Source organism: Protopterus annectens, chromosome 1.part0 (genome assembly GCF_019279795.1).
Source record: "Protopterus annectens isolate FY-2018-M chromosome 1.part0, PAN1.0, whole genome shotgun sequence".
Lineage (NCBI taxonomy): Eukaryota > Metazoa > Chordata > Ceratodontiformes > Protopteridae > Protopterus > Protopterus annectens.
The window spans coordinates 1,269,482,158-1,269,502,389 of NC_056725.1; the positions used below are offsets into that span (position 1 = coordinate 1,269,482,158).

General features: G+C 40.0%; 1 protein-coding gene across 3 annotated transcripts in view; it reads left to right on the plus strand.

The window, feature by feature from the left end:
- PGM3 (phosphoglucomutase 3) overlaps positions 1–20,232 on the plus strand; it is a 444,220-nt gene that overhangs the window by 161,905 nt on the left and 262,083 nt on the right. For all 3 annotated transcript variants that reach the window (XM_044066154.1, XM_044066153.1, XM_044066155.1), the window contains 2 exons: positions 3,187–3,382; positions 3,718–3,875. In XM_044066154.1, the coding sequence (XP_043922089.1) occupies positions 3,187–3,382; positions 3,718–3,875 (354 nt within the window). The remainder of the gene's footprint in view (positions 1–3,186; positions 3,383–3,717; positions 3,876–20,232) is intronic.

Below are 20,232 nucleotides of genomic sequence, written 5' to 3' on the forward strand. Positions count from 1 at the left end.
AACACAGTCCAGCACCTGTGCCCATAGTTGAACAGTGGTGATCTGCAGTACACTAAGGGCTTTATCCCTCAGTGCCACTTGGCTGAGTAAAGTGCAGAATAGCAATATGACTTTCTCCACACAATCCATATCTATGGTATAATGAGCTCACCAGTCAAAAAGACATTTATTACTTGCTTACCTTGAGTGGTCTGTCAGTTCAAAGGTGGCTTCCATCATCTTCCATGATTGCGACCACCATCTGCATCCCTTTTTGAATGCTATGTGCTTCAGGTTCTCTGATTTTCTTCAAAGTGTGTGTAACCTTTGATGACCTTTCCCAAATTTGATTCAGGGGTTCTCTTTATGCGTTTACACCAGTCTGTGCCATTTCACTTTTTCTGCTTTGCATAAGAATAGCTAGTCTCATCACTTTTGGTCTTACAGCATATTCCTTAGACCCTCTCCCTGCCCTCGGATCAGGTTTGACAATAGAATCTGAGCTTCGTAATAAAACAGTTTACACTTTTTGCTTTGGACCTGCAGATTCACAGTAACTTGTGTCCTTGCATGAAAGACTGCTTCCAGTATCAGTTTCCCCAGCTAAAATAATTTCCAGTATGCAGGCTTTGTCTATTAGCTCATTTCATCAGTCTTCCTAAGAATATGGGACAAAAACTGTATCTAACCAATGGCTTGGCTGTTGGTTTAAACTATATACTGCCTTGTAGTCTAAATAGTTTAGCCTTCTTCCCTGACACATAATTCTTCCTTCTAGGGCAGTGACAATCTTTTTGTTATTCCACAGAAAGTGCAGTGGGCTAAAGTCCTGTTTTTTTTTTCTGCCGATCAATGTTTGAGTAGTAGTCCTAGCTGTGGATGCACCAACTGGAGAGGGATGGAAGTGAGCCATTGGCTGCCAGCCTTCCCATTTTAAGGGACTGAGTTGTTTGGTCACGCCAGGAGTGACATCTGAAGAGAAGGCCTGGGTTTCCTGCTTTATGCACCAAAGACAAGGCAAGCTTGATTCCAGCCAGACATGTTCTCACTCCATCCAAGCAGCAGATATGTAAAATAGTCGTACCCAATTAGACTTGATATAGTGAGACATTGTGCTGTACTTGCTTGCAAGCTAGCAGGGGTTGGGCTGTCGGAGTAGAAGTAAAAAGTCCAGACCCAGGGGTGGATGGTGACCTGAGAGTGGCCTTGACTGTTGATAGTTAAAATGGGAGTTCCATAAGGCAAATTTCCAGTGAAAAGAGACATACCTCCATTCACTTGGTTGATCATGATTGTGATGGCAGGAAAGAATGGGAGAATAAGGGAGACGGTAGGTCACAGAATGGGACTTGATGGTCAGGCAAGTAAGGGGCTGCAAAGATAAATCTATGTAGTGTTTGTTGGCATTCAGTTTCAGGATTTCCTTTGAGTCCACAATTTTGAAATATTTTACACTGTAAAGGATGCTCATTTTTATAACATATGTAAGAATGCTACTTGCCACTTTTTGCCAAAGGAAATTTCATAGGAGATTACAAGGCTATCGACCTGGAAGTCATTTTAAACCTAGCCATTTCATCCCAATGTAATACCATGAAAATGCTAGTCATTACCCAAGATTGCATTTAGTGATGGCTGCTCATGTCCGAAGATGCGGCAGTCACTGGGATATATATCTGTCCCTTTAACATATTCTATTTATGTTGCAGGCCATGTTTAGGTCCCTGGAACTAGTAGTCCTAGCCCTGTTTGATTTACTGATATGGAGCAAATTCATTAGGTTTGGGTCTTGGACTGCTCTGTAGGCCAGGCGTAAGTCTCCCCTAAGAAGTCTATACAACACAGAGTATAGTGACAGGGACTTAGTCGGTCTGTGTAAGGCACATGCTGGAAGTCCTTGATCTTCTTTGTTAGAAACTTGAGGTATGTTCATTTGCTGCAGGTGCTTTGTATGGTACATGCCGAATGGGGCGTTATACTCAATTATGGGCTGGATTAGTGCCAAGTATAGAGGGTCTTCAGAGGAATTCCTCTGAAGGCTTTTTTAGCCAAGGTACCAGAACACATTAAATCATTCAGCAGTACTACAGCTCCTCTTGTGGTTTTTTTTTTTTTTTTTTGCTGTCTATATTTCTATCGTGTTTTTTGCCAAGTATAGAGGGGTTATAACCTCTTTTGCTCTCGAGGCAATGCCTTTACTGATCAAGTATGCTGCATAGAAAGTCTTCCTTACACAGTAGATACATGGTAGTCAAAATTAAGGTTGCACTCAACTTGTGATCCCAGGTCCCTTATCACTTTGTGGGTACTTAGGTTATTGTTAATTTTGTGTGAAGAGACATTGTTTGTGCCGAAGGACATGATGAAACATCTCTTTGCATTCAGTTTCAAACCATGAGTAATATACCAGTCGTTGGTCTGCGTGGGACTCTCCAGGAGTATACTGACATCTGTCTTTTTATTTCAGTCATCCAGATAGTACCCTTAAGTATCAGTGATATGGAAAATACACTTGCGGTTAAATTTGCTGTCACTGTTTTCAAAGTTTGCATAATTTATTCTTGGGTATATCAGCTAACATATTACTCTACTGATCTGTGATAAACCTATCAGATGCATAATATGCATAAGCAGTTTCTGAAAATTAAGGCATTCGCCTGACTTTTTGATTCTGGTCTGTATTGGTGATTTATTGAATTCAGGTATGGGTGGCCTACTGAAAGGTTGATTGGGCTTGAGTGGGATAGAGAACTCTTTTTCCTGGTAGGGGAGGGTCTAGGTTAACTGCTTGTCATTTAGTGACTTCTAATGGATGCTGGGAAGGATAAAGAACACTTCTCACTGTAGCTTTGCTACATTTTCTAGGAGGGACAGAATAGATAGAATGGAGAAGTGTCTTCCTCCTCAGCTCTGACTGATTCGTAGCATTGGGCTTCCATAGCCAAAAGATTGCCACCTTTCCTTACTTAGTTCTTTTAGCTTCACTGGGCACCCAATGATAATATTAGAGTTATGTTTCCCAGAGAAGAAAGTCCCTTTATCAGAGACCATTCACTACCACTTTTGAGGCAATTTACTAAGAATTAAGGTGATCACCTTAATTTTAACACTTTAGCATAAAGAAGCATGATTATTTTGTTTTCCTTGTAAACTAAGTATTGCTTAAATAGGATCTTATTCTTTTAATTGTTTTTCTGTTTTTTCAAGGTCTCTTCAAGTACACATTTCCCCAGGTGCTTGATAGTAGATGGAGCAAATGGGATAGGTGCTCTAAAACTGAAAGAGTTGCAACACTACATTCAGAAGGAGTTTTTGTTCTCTATCTTTAATGATGGAACAAGTGGCAAACTGAATTACTTGTGTGGAGCAGACTTTGTGAAGGTCCAGCAGAAGCCACCACAAGGTACATAAATACATGGGAATAAACTTATCTACTGTGTTTTGGGTGATGCACTGAAATTCAGTCTTAAAATTCAGTCTTAACTTCACTGAGCATGTGTGATAAAATAAATGCATTTTAACAAGACAGTGGTTGCTGGCTATGCATCTTGACCCTGTTTGTAACCAAATAAAAATAAGTTTAGGTGAATTTCAGAAATGTCCCATAACCTATGATAGGTTATCATTGTATAGACTCGCTGCCTGCTTTGAAAGTTAATGGTTCACCATGACATTTCAATAAATAAGTAATTGTATTTCTTCTTCAACCTTACAAGCCCTAATCACTTTTGTTCTTAGGAATACAGATGAAGCCCAATGAAATGTGTTGTTCTTTTGATGGTGATGCAGACAGAATAGTGTTCTACTATAATGACAGTAATGGACACTTTCATCTTCTGGATGGAGACAAAATAGCAACTCTCATTAGCACATTTATCAAGGAGCTTCTGATCAAGGTAACCCTGTTTTCTTTATTGCATATCTTTTTAGTCTGGTGTCCAGCCTGTCATAATAGTTACTGTTGTTTGACATTGCATGGATGGAATTTTTCCTCTATTTTTCATAATTATAAATCTGGTTGCCAACTACAGCTTTAAAATGCATGCATGCTGAAAATTTAGTATGGCAGTGTACAGCAGTGTTTTTATGGTGTAATAACTGCAGAGATTCTAGATGGGTTTCAGAAACTACTGTGTTTAGCCACTAAGCACAGCAGGTGGACAGCAGCCCAGGTGGACAGCATGCATTTCTAAAACTGTTTAAGAGTTTAGCAGCGGTAGCTTGTTAGTCATTACATGAGACTTGCACTTGACACTGTCTTCCGTCCCACTGTATACTGTTAAGTAATGAATCTGATACACAGCAATGTTGAGATTACTGCTGTGGCTCAATAGGACATGCTAAGATGACTGCCAGCCTGGTGCTCACCAGGTAGGGACAGCAGCAACTGTTCTCCCATGCAGTCCGTCTTATAATACAATAAAAAGATGGTACTTACATGGAAATCATCAATTAATAGTAATTTACAGTCCCCCATTGTCCTGGATGTCTATGTGGAGAAAAAAGTCTTAAACCTGGAAGAAAAAAAACAGTTCTTGGGGACAGTTGTGTACTTAGTGGGAGACTCCAATGAAGTAAGTCAGGTTGCTTAAGAAGAAGCCTTAAATATGTCATCTATGCTAGAAAAGATTGGTTAAGTGTATGCGGTAGCAAAGATTCCATAAGATCAAATAATAAGAGCCTGGAAGAGACTGAAGAGACAGTTACCCACCGTTCAGTTGCGATCATTGCAACCATACAAACTTAAATTAAATTGAAAGAAAGAATAGTGAACATGGAAGTGCAGCAGCAAGAATTCAGAAAAAAGTTGGTTGATTTGGAAGATGGTGCTTAGAGAGAAAATCTAGAAGGCAATGACTATGTGGCCTTTATGAGACAGCAAAAATGCCAATGGACTGATTTTCCAGACAGGGAAATCTGAATTGAAGAGCAAGCAACCTGTGTATCGGGGAAGTTTCAAGGGGAATCCCCAGACCAATAAAAATGCTGAATTATTCTTTAAAAAAATAAATTTTATCCAGCTCCTGGAGAAAACGGTGAAAAACTACAGGTTGGTATCACGGACCATTATTCTACATTAGCCAGGCAGAGAAGAAATACATTCACCTGTCTGATAAGACTGCAAAGAGACAATGTTTTAAGACTAAACTTTTCCATCCATCCAACATGAAAGTATTTTTTTCTTGGAGACCTAAAATGCTTCTTAATCCAGACAACCCACCATCAAGTGAGAAATTAGACTCCAAGTACAGAAGAGGAAGGTTATTGTGGTACTTTTCCGTTATCTGGGCAACAGTCGCAATGAGCGTTTGGAATCTTAGCGCTCAGTATAATGTGATCATTCAGCTATTGCTGTATTGGTACTCAATGGACATTAAGCCAAAACCTAAACTTAGACAGGGTCGTGGTCCCGTTTATTGGAGCACACACACACACACACACACACACACACACACACACACACACACACACACACACACACACACACACAGCAGTTTGCCTCAGCCTTGGCCATGGGATGTATGAAGAAACTGACAGGATTAGTAAAAAAGCTCACATTGTACAGGGAAGAGATGAGGACAAATACACTTGGAGAAAGCAAGACAACCGGAGAACTACATACAGTGAGGCAACAACACAAACTGCTATATCACTGGGTAGTCGGCATCTAGTTATTTATACATTCACTTTTACAAATGGGAAACCGAAATACAAACTAAAATAAGGATATATCATGTGTCAATCAAATGATCAATGACGCAACCTATCAATCCTGTAACAGTGCAGTGATGCAATATTTGGTTGTCACTAGGTGCTACCAACTACACTCTTTGGAAATAATGACTTCCGGGTACAACAGGCCGAAGAGGTGTCAAACGCGAAATTGAAAAAAAGTTGGGAGTAAGAGTTATTCGCTCTGTGACATTTAATATCTTTTTTTCTAAATTTAATGCAGCCATTTTCAATACATACTACGGCTACATTCCAGTAACTCTGTCCTTCTGAAATATGCACTGTTCACATCTTTTGGATGTTTGCATGACTTAATGCAAGACACACTCTCCCTCAAAAATATTTTGTGAGGGAACAAAACACAGCTGATGCGCAATATTTAAACTGCTTGGGTTTCCAAATCTTATACTGCCGACACTCTCCAGTGCCCACATTTGCACAGATCTCCAAATTACTGTACTCGTGTTTCTGGGTGTATTCCTCATTAGAGCTTAATTAGAACGGTCTTATTTTCAAAAGGCCAAAATACGACATTGTTTTGGAAAAACATGAGATTTTGCAGGAAAAAACTTACCCCGGGCCAGTGCAATGGACATGACTGTTTTTGCCAAAATAAAAGCTGCTTTTTATAGCATTTCAATTGCTTACTGTACTTCTTACATGACAGTTAAGCATTTCAGACTTGCAAAGGGCAAGTGGTAACCCTATATTTAGCAGCTAATCACCCGGGCTTGAAGTCGTTAAACAATAACATAAGTTTGAATTTAAGGCTTCATATCCTTCAGAAAATGCATGATAATGCAAAAGCATTACATCAACTTAAGTTTCTACGTTTATAACAGCAATTAAAATGTATGCAACTGCTCATTACATCTGATGCCCCAATAATGGATAAGTACCATTATTGCAATCAAGGAGAAAGGCGGAAAATTAAACCAGGAGAAGATGTAATCTGATAGAATTGATGTCCTTTCCTGTTTCCAGAAAAAAAGATGGATAACTGGCAGAAGAACATCCATGATTTTTCAAGAAAAGTGAAATATTGTGTACTTGTAGACCATCTACCGGTGCTGAATGATAATGATTCTTTAAAGAGAGCACTGTAATGCATCAATCTCATTGAGAGTGGTAGGGTAAAACTTAAAAAAGTGTTCCTGTTACCCTTTCTGCAATTGATTTGCCCTTGGTGCACAGATAAGAATGTTAAGATACATTTTTTCTCCTGTTATAAGGATAAAAAGCAGATAAACCTAATAAGTTTAGTTTTAAAAGCATAATCAGGCTGGTTTTCATGTTTGAGACTTTTATGACAGGGTAGAGTTCTAGTCATTTGAAAGAAAGTGGGAAATGTGTGTGGGGTGGCATGTTTAGCTAGGAAGGAGAAGGCATAGTATTGAAAAATGTAACCTTGGTGGTTGTTAGTAAGGTTAGCCTGAGGATGTCAATTGACTACACAGCAGCCCATCGTTGCTAAAACAAGCCATCACGGATGATTTGAAGAGGAAAAGTAAGGGAAATGTTCTTTGAAAAAAGATGTATAGTTATAGTTAAACCAATTTTATTGGAACAAAAATTAAGTCCAAAGAAGACTCTGAAAACATAACAAAAAAGTTATATTTAATATTTTTAGCATTGTAAAGGAAAAGAGATATTGGGGGTGTAGAGGTGAACTGAAAGTGGGTTGAAGGTAACAATGTTAAATTGTACTACAAATGAAAAATTAGAAAAGAAAAGGGGTAGCTAAAAGATTGTGGGTTTAAAGTGTAATAAAAGGTTGAATGACACATTTGTTTAGCATGCTTGCTAAGAGTATATAAGAAAACTGTAGTTGCCCGATAGGGGAGGAAATACAAAGTTTTAATAGATTTTGAAAGGAAGTGTGGATTTACTGGAAATACAGGTTTACTCTTAAACTTTACTATAGTTAGCTAGGCAAAATGATAGTGATAAAAACACAAACCTTTGTAGGGGAAGTGCATTAACAGAATAGATGCTGAATATTTTATGAAGGAAGTGGGCAGGCTGAGTAAAATTTTGATGTATGTAGTTACTGATTATGTTTCTTTTTCTATATAACTGTATAGAAATACTGGTGTAGTATGCAATTAATAAACAGTTTACAAAATTTGTGAATAGGTTGAGACCACCAAAATGGGAAAATACAACAGAAGAAGCAATGTAAATAGAAAGGTAGGGGAGTGTAAACTCACTATCACCTTAAGGGAAAGCAGTCCTGCAAAAGTATAGGTACAGAATAAAAAGGAAAGTTCAGAAGGGGATAAAATGAATGATTGTTACTTACTGTTATTAAAATGGTAGTCAAGATATTATCCTGAAATATAAATGGAGTTTACCAGGCAGCAAAAGTAGACAAGACTGTCACATACATTAAAAAACAGAGGCTCAGGTGGAAAATCTGTAGGAGATGCATTTGATTAGACAGAACAGAAAGAAATAAGAAAGAGATTTTAATTGCAAAATAATTGGCCCTGTCATCTTTTGGATTACTTGCTACTATAAAAATGTTTTGTCTATTGTATTGTAGAAGTGCTTTTTGGAGCTTTTCTCCCCCGGCTTATGATGAAAAAGGGCTATCTCAGCTCAGTCAGACTCATCCCGATCAACAAATGTAAATAAATAAATAAGAAAGAGATGTAAGGTTGGTTACTCAACAGAATATGCAGGAGCAGGGAAAAGGGAGTATTGCTGTAATAAACAAAAATGCATCAGTGATAGAAGAAGAAGAAGAAAGCAGGCCCCTAGCTAGATTTGTGATAGGAGGTTATTGGTACGGGAAAATTATACTGTTAGGGGTATATATAACTCCCCTGAATAGGTCATAGTGACTTAATGAGAATGTAAGCTATCAGCAGGGGATACTGATTGTTTGGAGACTGGAATATAGCTTCAGACAGAAAAGATGTCCCAAGGTCTTAGGATAGTGAAGTCTAGAAAGGGGACATTTTTGGTCGGTGGCTACAGCAGGTATCCCAAATAGGGGATCAAATGCATTTATTTTTCATAGTCATAACAGCTTTGTAAGATTGGATAGGGTACATGTTATAGGTGCAGGATTATTTGGTGGAGTCTGTAGAAACCATCCAGTATGCCTCACAGCTCATCCTCCAGTTCTATTTTAGATTAAGATACTACAATAGGATAATAGGTTAAAGCATTGGTGCTTCACAGTGGAAGCAGCAAAGTTTAGGGAAATGTAATGTCAAGGTTGTGGAAAGTGTGAAGAAGGCTCAGAAGAAATTAAGCAGCTCTGAAGGGGGCATGGTAACAGATTGGAGAGCATTAGAGAAACTGGTACTATTTACAGGGACTAGAGACTGTATCAGAAAGAGAAAAGCTATCCCCATTCCCCATCAGAGAGTAAAGACTTGGAGGAGAGTAAACTGAGTATAGAGCAACACCTGGGAAAAATAAAACCATGAAGGGAAGAACTGCTCTTGGGCAAACTCTTTTTTTAATTCTTCCAAATCACAGAAGACATTGGCACAGAAATGTCAACAACTTAATATAGAGAGGGGAATTGTACAAATTAGGGATACAAGTGTATAAACTGTATAGAAAAGGTCTCCCTTAATATCTTAAGTATTTTTATTGATTTTATTAGGGGGTTCCATGTAAATGGAAAGGAAAATGCGGAAATAAAAAAGATGGCACAGTTTCTGGATGGTCTGGGTATTTCTGCTGTATCACACCAGGAAGTGGAGTTATGGTGGCCTTAATAACCTTTAAGAAGTAAAGTCACAAATTAATAACCAGGCTACAAGAAAGACTGCAGGGGAGATGGCATTTCAATTAGTCTGGAGAGCAGGAGGCAAAGCACTGATGAAAGTTTGGCAATCCTTGTTAAAATCTTTGGGGGGCTACAAATGCAAAGTACTTGGAAAAGGACATTGATAACTCTAATATCAAAAGAAGGTAAACACTTAGCAGACCCAGGTTCATGCAGGTCAGTATCAGTATTAAATCATGGCTGCAAAGTTTCTATATAGTTTACTGCACAAGGGGTGATACAGATGCTTCCATAACTGGTGATCAATGTGGTTTTGTAGAAGGTTCTTAAAATTTTGTTGGTATAAGCAAAGCCATAATGATTCAGGAGGAAAAAGAAAGAAAGGGAATATCTTTGCTTTTTGTTAATTTTTGGTGCTGAAAAGGCATTTGACATGGTAGACTTGAATTACCTCTTAGAGGTAATGAATAGGCTTGCTTTTCCTAAGAAAGGTGGTCAGTGATATTTTATATCCATTAACAGCTAAGATGAGTACTGGAGGGCCCCTTTTACGTGTGTTTACCCTCTCTATTACTGCTTGCTGTCCGTTGAGAACTTTTAGCTGTAAAAATGAGAGACATTACAATAAAAGGTAATAACCGAGAGGAAGCTAGAGGAAAAAAAATAACTTTTTGCAAATGATGTGATCCTGTATGTTCCTGATCTGGAAAGGGATTTAGAGCATTTGTTTAAAATCCCTAAGGATTTTCAAGGCAAGGCAGGCTTTAAGATAGGAGCCAAACTGAAGTAATAGCTGTTAATAATTGCCAAACTGGTACAATATCCTTTTCATAGAAGATTATTATAGAATGAAATACCTGGAAATATGAGTCATGAGAGAACTAGAACTACAGAGAGGCAAGATAATCCTTGAAGGAAACAAAACTAAAATTGTATGAGAAATTAAAGAACTGGAAAGTTTATGTGTTTAGATAATAAAATCCTAGTAATAAAAATACTTCTGGTTCCCCTGGTTCCATACGTGGAACAAGTCTATGTCAGCCCAAAGGTAAAAAATGGGAATAGCATCAAAAGGAGATGGAGTTTATATGAGATGTGAAAAGCTGCAGTGTAAGTTGGGAGCAGTTAGTTTTATCTGTAGAGCAAGGTGACCTGAGCAAGGTGACCTGGGATTGCCAAGTATAAAATAATAATATAAGGCGACTCGCTATTTGGCACAATCACAAGTATATAATGCAAAATGAAAGCAGATGATATTGGAAGACCAGAATCAATATGCCCAGGGACTGGGGATTTGGACTCAAGCTCAGAGTGATAATTTGAGACTACAGAAGACACACTTGTGCGTATACACACACACACACACACACACACACACACACACACACACACACACACACACACACACACAATATACATATTTACACAATATAGAAAGAACACTTGCAATGACAAAACAGATGAGAACGTAGAAGGTAGAGGTACTTCTAACTGGGCTAATGTTACTAAATACAGACAGTTTAAAAATTTCACTTGGAAGTGGTTGAACAAATATTTTTATACCTCAGATAGGCCAAGCAAGATGTTTTGAAAAGATTTAAAGGGTGATTAGGGACACATTTTTGGTTCTTCGCAGCATTAGCAGGATTTGAGGCTGACTTGCAGGGTATACTAAGAAAATTCTTTGGTGACTCATTGATATTAATTCAACAATATTTTTTCTCCAAGTGGCGGTAAAACATGAAATATCTTAAGCATTACTGGCATTAACTGGATTAATGTTGCTGGTAGCTAAAAAAAGTAATAACAAGAAGATGCAAATCAGACTTTTTTGGTCTGAAGTATTACGGTTAAAGGTCAGTTTAACCATCTGGTTTTGTATGTTGCTCCACTTGCTGTCTTGGAAGATGCAGAGGTAATACTGATCACTAAGACTTGTGACATAATGATGTCCTATATCACTGCTGCAGTATTCTTCACAGTAGGATCTCCTGCCAAGGGTGGTCCAATGTCCCACCAATATACCAAAACCTTAAGATCTTGTATGTGCCGTAAGTCACACATATGCTCCCTGAACAGGACGTAAGGAATAAAGTTGTCATATGGCTGCAGTTACCCAGAACTTCTTTGCTGCCACTCTGAATGTCATCATTGCTCATCAGTCTGAACATCTTCAGCTGTGCTGAATAACTAGCCATCAGATAAGTGTCCCATAGGGGTCTTTTTTTTCTTTTCTTTTGCTTTTCTTCTTTTTTGGTTACATACAGTTAATCTCATCCAAGAAGGGATAAATGCCAGTGTGGGAAGCAGATTCCCCATATGGATAGTCACAAAGTAATTTACATGACCATAAGTCCTGTAGCATTTGTGCCCAAGATTCTTAGAAGCTAGTGGATTTCCCTGGCCTTCTGTCTCAAGAACCAAAGACTTAAACTCTAAAATCAGGGTCGCATGGTGGAATCTTCTAACCCCGAGGTACTGTTAAGTAAGACGAAGGCCAAGAAATTTCAGCCATATCCTTTGGCTGTCCAGTCTCCACCAGACATTTCTGTAGAAGTGGGTAATAACTCTGTAGCTGTCTGGTATCTACATCTGATTCCAATGCCATGACCCTGTCAGAGGCCGGCATGGATTCTACCTTTCACACTTCCTCTGAAGCTTTGCAGGTGTCTTCTGTGGACATTTGGGGGTAACCGCGGTTGATTATCTCGGAGGGCTCTAGAGGGATTCTGCAGATTTTGGTCAGGTAAGAGGTTCTGGGTACTCTTATTGAATTTTGTCAAGGGTTGGAACCTCTAGTGTTTGTTAGAACTGATGTCTCTACCAAGAAAAAGCAGAAAACTAAACCTACTTCTGTACACCCTAAGAATCCTCAATGGGAATGGCAGGAGTTTTCTCTGGGCCTGTTTAATGCATTAATGGGCCTGAAGCCTCCTCAAGAGGTTTCTGTGCCTGCTCCCACTTGGGCTTCAACTCCTTCCAAATGGACTAGAGAACCTGATTCTTCAGATGGAGATTCAGAAACTGATGATGTGTCCTTGCCTTACTCTTCCCAGATGCCTTTGGCTTATGGTTATGATGGAGTCTGTTAGTCCCTAGTCTCCTTTTGAGTAATTGTCTTTTGGAGACACTGTAGCTTGAATGATGGAATACTTTAATTGGGATTCGTCTCAAGTGTCTAATATCCAGAAAAGGTCTTATTCAGATGGACTCTCCTAAACCTTCTGCGGTACTTCCTGTGTTGGCAACCTTTTAGACACCTTTATAGCTGCTTCTAAGTCTTCTGATTCTCAGTGTCCTGCTCCAAAGAAATCTGACTGGTCCCTGTAAGGTTCCTGAGGATTGTCAGTTCTTATTTAAGTGCCCTTCTGCTGACCCTGCTGTGGTGTCAGTCTCCTCTGACAAGCCTTCTAAACTTTTGCCTTTTTCCAAGCTTCTGCCTTCATATAAGAACAGTAGGGCAATGTAGAGAATTTGTAAGAAAGTTTATATTGCTTCTACTGTGGCCTTTTGGGCCATTAGTTACCAAACCAACATAATCAGATATGCTCTGGCCTCGGTTGCTTAGGCTTGTCAGGTTATTTCTGACTTCCCTGATTCTGAAGCAAAATCTTCTGCTCTATCTATTTTGGGTTCTACCTTTCAGGTGGCTTGTTACTGTATCAAGTATAGCTGTGATGCTGCTGATGTCTCTTCTAGAGCTGCTGCCTTTGGGTCTATAATGAGACATTATTCTTGGCTTTGCATGCAGTCTTTACTTGACTACATTAAGACCAATTTGCTGGATGTTCCTTTGGATAATAAAAATCTCTTTGGGACGATGATTGCTGCTATGTTTGTCTCTTCAGGAAAAAGGTAAAGCTTTGCAGGATCCTAAACATATTTTTGTGCCCCCTATCCCCAAGTTCCAGAGAAACTATCCTACTAGGTCTGCTTTTATTGGCAGGCAGCCTTATCAGGCCATCAAAGGCATGAAGGGTGGTAGGTGAGCTCCTCCTGCTAAGTCTTCTCAGGCTGCTGTAACTTGGATGCCTTCTTTATCTGTCAATCCTGCTTGTGTCTGACATTTTGCCCCCCCCCCCCATCCTTCATCCAGGATCTCTTGTCCCTTCGGCTCGTCTTCCAAATTGGCATATTAGAAAGAACCTAAGAATCTGGCAGTATATCATCCATTAGACTTGCTTCCTGGTATAGAAGCCTCTCCCTCCTTTTTCAGGGATTCCCCAACCTCCTCTGAAACAACTTCCTCATTTCCCAAAGGTCTTTGGTGTGCCAGGGAACTATTCAACCTGAACCTCTTTCACAAGTAGGAAAGGAATTTTACTCCAAGATGTTCATGGTCCCTTGAATGGAGGGTGCTTGGAAACGTATTCTGGATTTCTCCTTGCTCAACACCTTTCTCAAGGTTCCTTCTTTTTGGTTGGTAATTCTTCAAACCCTGTATCCTCTTGTACTACCCCAGGCTTTTCTGATGTCCTTGGATCTGAAGGATGCTTACTTTCATATTCCTATTCACTTTTCTTTAGGAAATTTCTCTGTTTCTTCCTCTCATTTTGAGTTATCTGCCTTGCCCTTTGGCCTCTCTACTGCAACAAGGGTATTCACAAAATGTCTAGCTCCTCTGATTCCCTTTTACAAGCTACAAGGCATTCAGATTTTTCCTTATCTAGATGACCTGTTGCTTCAGGTGCCTTCTCCCAGTTGCCTGTTACAGGATCTGGAGTTCATCATATCTCTCCTCCAAAGACTGAGGTTCACTACCCACTTTCAGAAGTCTGTCCTGACTCCCTTTCAGGATCATGTGCATCTGCATTGCAGGATTCAAACAGTACCAAATGTTGACCTCTCTTTTACCTTCAAAAGTTCTGTCCTTGACAGCCTTCTTTCAGTTTCTTCTTCATCTGCCTGCTGTTCCAGAGAGAGAGTTTCTGTGAACCTTGAGGTTCATGGCATCTTCTCTTTCAATGCTCCCTCTTGCCAGACTGCATATGCAGAAGCTTCCATGCTTCCTCAAGTCAGTTTGACTTCAACATTGCCATCCTCTGGATTTCACTGCACCTCTTTTTTTTTGTCTAAAGTGGTAATTCAAATGGTGGATTTGGCAACTTTCTCTCAACCCAGGCCTGCCCTTTCATCCTCTGGTTCCTTCTCAATAAGTGCTCACAGACACTTCAGTCTTGGGGTGGGGGGCTTCCTGTGGTCATATGAAAGTTCAAGGTCTTTGGCCTCCAGTCAGAAATTAGATCACATCAGTATCAATGAGATGAGACTTCTGATTCTGGCCATTCAACCTTTTCACCCCATGCTTTCTCTAGGTCCCCTGATGGTTTACACAGACAACAACACAATGATGTGGTATGTCAACAAGCAGGGGCACCAAATCTTAACCTTCTCTGCATGCTGGCACTTCACGCCTGGGATCTGGCTCACAGTTCTCAGTTAACTCTTCAAGCAGTGTATATTCCTTTAGAGCACAATCTTGTGGAATATGCGTTGAGCAGGTCCAAAACATGGGCTTATGAGTGGGTGCTTCACAGAGATGTGTTTCTGGAAATAGTCCATCTTTTTGCCTCTCCTCTGAACTGGCAGCTCCCTCTTTTCTGTTCCAGAGTGCCACACCATTTGCTGTGGAAGATGGATGCTCTTTTCTTTTCCTTGGAAAGGGATGTCTCTTTGTGCCTTCCCACCCCTTCCCCTATTTCCAAGAGTCATGCAAAAATTCATCCGGACTCCCCAGAAATCTTATTAGTGACTCCCTTTTGGCCAAGACAGCACTAGTGTCCCTCTTCTAATACATCTGACCTGGGGCAATCATCACAAGTTACCTCACTGGTTGGACCTCCTCACACATGACAAGGGGTCACTCATCCATTCTCATTTGTCCAGTCTTCAACTGTCACTGTGGTGATAGGGTTTTGATCCCTTTTAGATGAGTCTTTTCTGAGGATGCGCACGGGGGTTTTACAGGAGGCAAGAAAACTTGTAACCAGAAAGTCTTGTATGTTCAAATGGAAGAGATTTTCTGTTTGGTGCCATGCTCACAACCAAGATCCTTTTTTCAGTGGGGGACCCCTGTAGTTCTCTTTGTGTGTGTTGCTCCAGTCTGGCTTAGCCTATTCTTCTGTAAAGGCCCATTTGTCGGCTATTTATGCCCATCTGTCCTTGAATCCTCCTCATTTTTAAGTGAAACATGTTAAAGGCATCCTGCATCTTAGATCCTCAAGGACGCCTATTCCTCCTCATTAGGACCTTATTGTTTTTAGAAAATTTGGCCCAGGCTTCTCTGGAGCCTGCATGTTCAGCTTCTCTGTAACATTGCCCATAGAAGACTATCTTATTACTTGCTCTCATTTCTGCTGAGGGGTTCTGCGTTTCAGGCTCTTAATAGCCATACCTCCTTTTTCGTTTTTTTTTCACCGGGACTGGGTGTTCCTTTGTACTAATCCTTTTTTTATGCACAAGGTGGTTAATGAGTTGTCTTTGAATCAGGCAGTTCAACTCCCTTCTCAGTCAGCTAGTGAGAGGGTCGGTCCTACATACCTTGGATTTGCACAGACAACTCGGATATTATGTGGATAAAATTAAGGCAATTCTAAATCTGACCAGCTTTTTGTTTCTTTTCATCCCAGGACATTGGCGTTGGCTGTTTCTATGCAAACCATCTCCTCCAGGATTTCTAAGGCCATTTCTTTTTGTTATTCTTTTCATGGCAAATGTCTGTCTACTTCCAAATAGAGCTCACTCCACTAGGGCTGTTGCCTCTTCTGATGCTTTTGTCAAGGGAATGGACATCAGTTCCATCCTTGAAGCTGCTACCTGGTCTTCAGTGCACACTTTTACCAAGCATTATAAATTGGATATGGTTTCTAGGGCCAGAGCACATTTTGCTCAATCAGGTTTTGCTCAATCATTCCGCATGAGTTTGTTGCGGGCTCTTCCCAGCCTTCTACTTCCATTTCTTTTCTTGAGCTGTTGTATTCTTTCCTGCTGTAAACAATACTGCAACAGTGATATAGAAGGACATAGTGCAGTTGTGTAAAATCTTGCCATGACAGTAGATGTTCTTCTCTTCACTGTTGCAATATTCACTCCCTCCCTCCAACCTCCTTTTTTCTTTTGGGTTTTGTTTTGATTCCCTTCCTGGTCAAGGGTCTTTTTTTTTCCATCTGCATTTTCTCCTTCTGGATGTACATAGCCTGTTTTGTCCAATGTAGACTGTTCTGGGGCAATGCAGTTCTGGGTAACTGTGTCTGTATGTCACCTTTATGCCCTACATGTTATTCGTTAAGCATATGTGCAACAGACTGTGCGTACAAGATCTAAAGGCTTTGGTGTACCGGCCAGATATTGGGCTGTCCTTCACAGGAAATCCCTACTGTGAAGAATATTGCAACAGTGAAGAGAAGGATATCTGCTGTTTTATAGTAAGATTTTGCACAGCTGTGCTTTACCAGTGCAATGTTATGCTAGAAAAACACTTGCTGCAGTTGCAAGTAGAATAATCTCAATGCTTTTTGTTGACTGTCAGAATGCAGGGTTAGATAGAAAAATAATGCCACTAGACTGAAAGAGTAAAAAACATGACAGAAAAAATTTGACTCATAATTTTATTTCAGGGGTACCATTGTTTCAGAGTCTTGTACAGAATTTTAGGATGGGATGATCAGAAAAAGCTAGAAAATGATTGGACTGGATTGGGAAAGGAGTTTGGGAAGGAAGTGTATTACACAGAAATCTAAACAAATTGCTTGGGTATTGCATGCTGTTCCTACATACAAGTGGGTTTCCTTAAGGTGTTCTAATTTCCTCCCCTCTGTCAAAATATTCTGCTTAGTGGCTACTCTAAATTACCCATACATATGTAAACTTTAGTGTTGCCCTTTGCCTGGGATATGGCTGGAAATGATCTGCAAGTATTAAACCACTTACCCAGTGTAATAAATAAAAATAAACTTTCAGAAATAATTATAACTGGGTGGTGTGTGGCCAGTGTTATTTCTATGGAGAGGCCTGTAATAATAATTATTATTATCATCATTATCATCATCATCATAATTGTTGTTGTTGTTGTTATTATTGTTATTATTATTAGTATTATTATTACTGAGAACATTGAAGAAGTTCCAGTGTGTTTTATGGAAACATGCTTTCTCTCACAAGGTTTGAGAATTAACTGAGCAAGAGACTAAATTCAGAGTTTGTGCAGGAGATGAATGGAAACCCAAGAAGAAAGGAAGTGGTATTATGTGATAAGAATGTGTAAGATAGTTTAGATATTTTCTTTTCATTTTGCACCCCTCCCCCATTATTTCCAAAACCTTCAAGCCCATCCCTACTGACTCGTATGTCCTGCATTTTCGGGCATCTGTGAATGCTTGGCATGGAGAGCAAGAGCTGAGAATTATAACTCAGAAGAATTTACCGGATTTCATGTTTCAAAGGAGCTTACTTCAGAGTGTCATGGTCTGTTTGGTGTTGCCTACAGTCCATCCAAAAGATGGTAGTCTGTGCAGAGTACTTAACTTACCAAAACAGCCATCTGTTTTAATATTTTGACAAAATGTAAACTAATAAATAAAATGCATTATTTTGCTTTTAATACACAGTAGTAGCATATATTCTAGATATCTAATCCAATATCTAATCCAAATAATCTTAAATTCAAGATGTCAGTGGTTGGGGGTATGGTCGGTTGGGGATCCACAAAATAGTGCAAATTGGGCCTCACAGTTGCAAGGGCCAGCCCCAGCTGGCAGACATACAGTAGACTTCCATGTTAGTAGCAAAAGTAATTCACAAATGAGAGACAACAGGATGCCAGTAAGATTCAAAACTGCACACCAGTTTGCCTCTCTGAAAGGAAACATTTTGTCAAAAAAGACAACAGTTCCCTACATCAGACAAGCAAGGAACAAACAGACCACTGGAAATGGCAAAACACTGGAGCGGTAAGTCTGTAAAATAGGCCACCACCAGTTAAGCAGACCACTGCAAAACAACTAGTAAATTTAGTATCGACAAAATAGAAATCTCCATATCTCCAGGAAATGACAAAGTACTAGGAATTTAGATTCGCTACCACATTTTCAAGACTGTAAGACCTGGCTACCCTTTTTGAACAGAGCACTCAAAGATGGCTAGTAATTTCACAGCAACAAGATACTAAATCCATCCATCCACAACGCCTTTTTCCAATTTTTGCACATGGGCTCTGGATGTCACTTCAACAGTGACAATCATCTAGAGCCAAGATTTACACTGCCGGGTGGCCAGCTTTGCCATTATAGTTCTTCCACATCACTCATTTGCATGCGCACTCACACCTATGGCCAGTTTAGAGTGTCCAGTCCACCTGCATGTCTTTGGAATGTACACTGGGAGGACATGCAGACTCTGCACAGAAGGCACCCCTGCCAAGAATCAAACTGTCAAACCTTTTGCTGTGAGGTGACAACACTATCTGCTGCACCACTGTGGCACCCAACAACAAGATACTAATGCCTGTTATAAATGAAGATACAAATAAAACTCCCAGAATAAAATATCAACAGCCACAAAGTGTTGTCAGCTAAACTGACTAAGCAAATGTATTGAACAGACTAGGTGAATTAGAGTAGCAACATAACTGCATATACAAGAAAAATATGACTGCTCATTACATAATTAATTAGTATATTGTTTAGTGTGTGATGAATGACTCCTTACATAATTAACAAGTGTATTGTTTAGTGTGTTCTTATAATTATGCAGGTTTATTTATAGGTTCATAGGTAGGTACTAGGTTATAGGCTGAAGAGCCTAAGTAAGCCTAGCCAACAAGGTTTCCTGGCTTACACCACCCAAGAAAGTTCATTTCCTGTGCCCCTGTCGAGCAGAGCCACAGAAGTGATCCCCGGGGTGTATTTCCTATTTCCCATCCACTTATCGAGATTTTTCTTGGAGTGCTAATGAGGAACTTTGCTTGACATAGATGGGGTAGCTTGTTCCAGAGTATAGGAAGTCTCTGGGACAGGAATCTATCCTTCCAGCATGTCCTGTTTATTGTGGTGACAAGGTTTAGGTCCCTAGAGCATGTAGCTTGGAGGGATTGGGATTTCTTTAGGTGTAGCATGTCCAACAGCTCTGGGTTTAACATAGCTTTATATGTTAGGCAGAGATCTCCTCAGAGCAGACAATATGCTACAGAGTAAAGCTGGAGTTTTTTGAGACAGTCAGTGTAGGGCATCTGTTTGAGGCCAGTAATCCTCTTTGTGAGGTACTTCTGTGGCCTTTCCAGCTGCTGCAGATGTCTTGTGAGGTACATTCCAAAAGGGGTGTTGTACTCTATAATGGGTGTAATGACTGCCAAGTAGAGGGGAACAATGACCTCTTTTTTTCCTGGATGAGAACCCTTTTGTGATGAGGTGTGCCACATAGAAGGATTTCCTGACTACTGTGGCGATGTGATTATCAAAGGTAGACTACTGTCCACCTGGCTCCCAAGGTCTCTTATCACACATTCGGCGTTAAGTAGACTGCTGTTTTATGTGGTAGTTCATAGGTACAGAGTACCAAAGGGGATGACAATGCACTTTTTGGCATTGAGCTTGAGGCCACACCTCTGACACCAGGCATCTGTCTCAGTGAGGCCCTTCTGTAGGATGTCCACATCATTTGGGGACTCGACTATGGTTCCTAGTTTGCAGTCATCTGCAAACTTCATTAGCCAGAGGCCTTCTGTGTTAGCCTGTACTTCAGTGAGGGAGATACCAAACAAGGGAGGCCCCAGCACT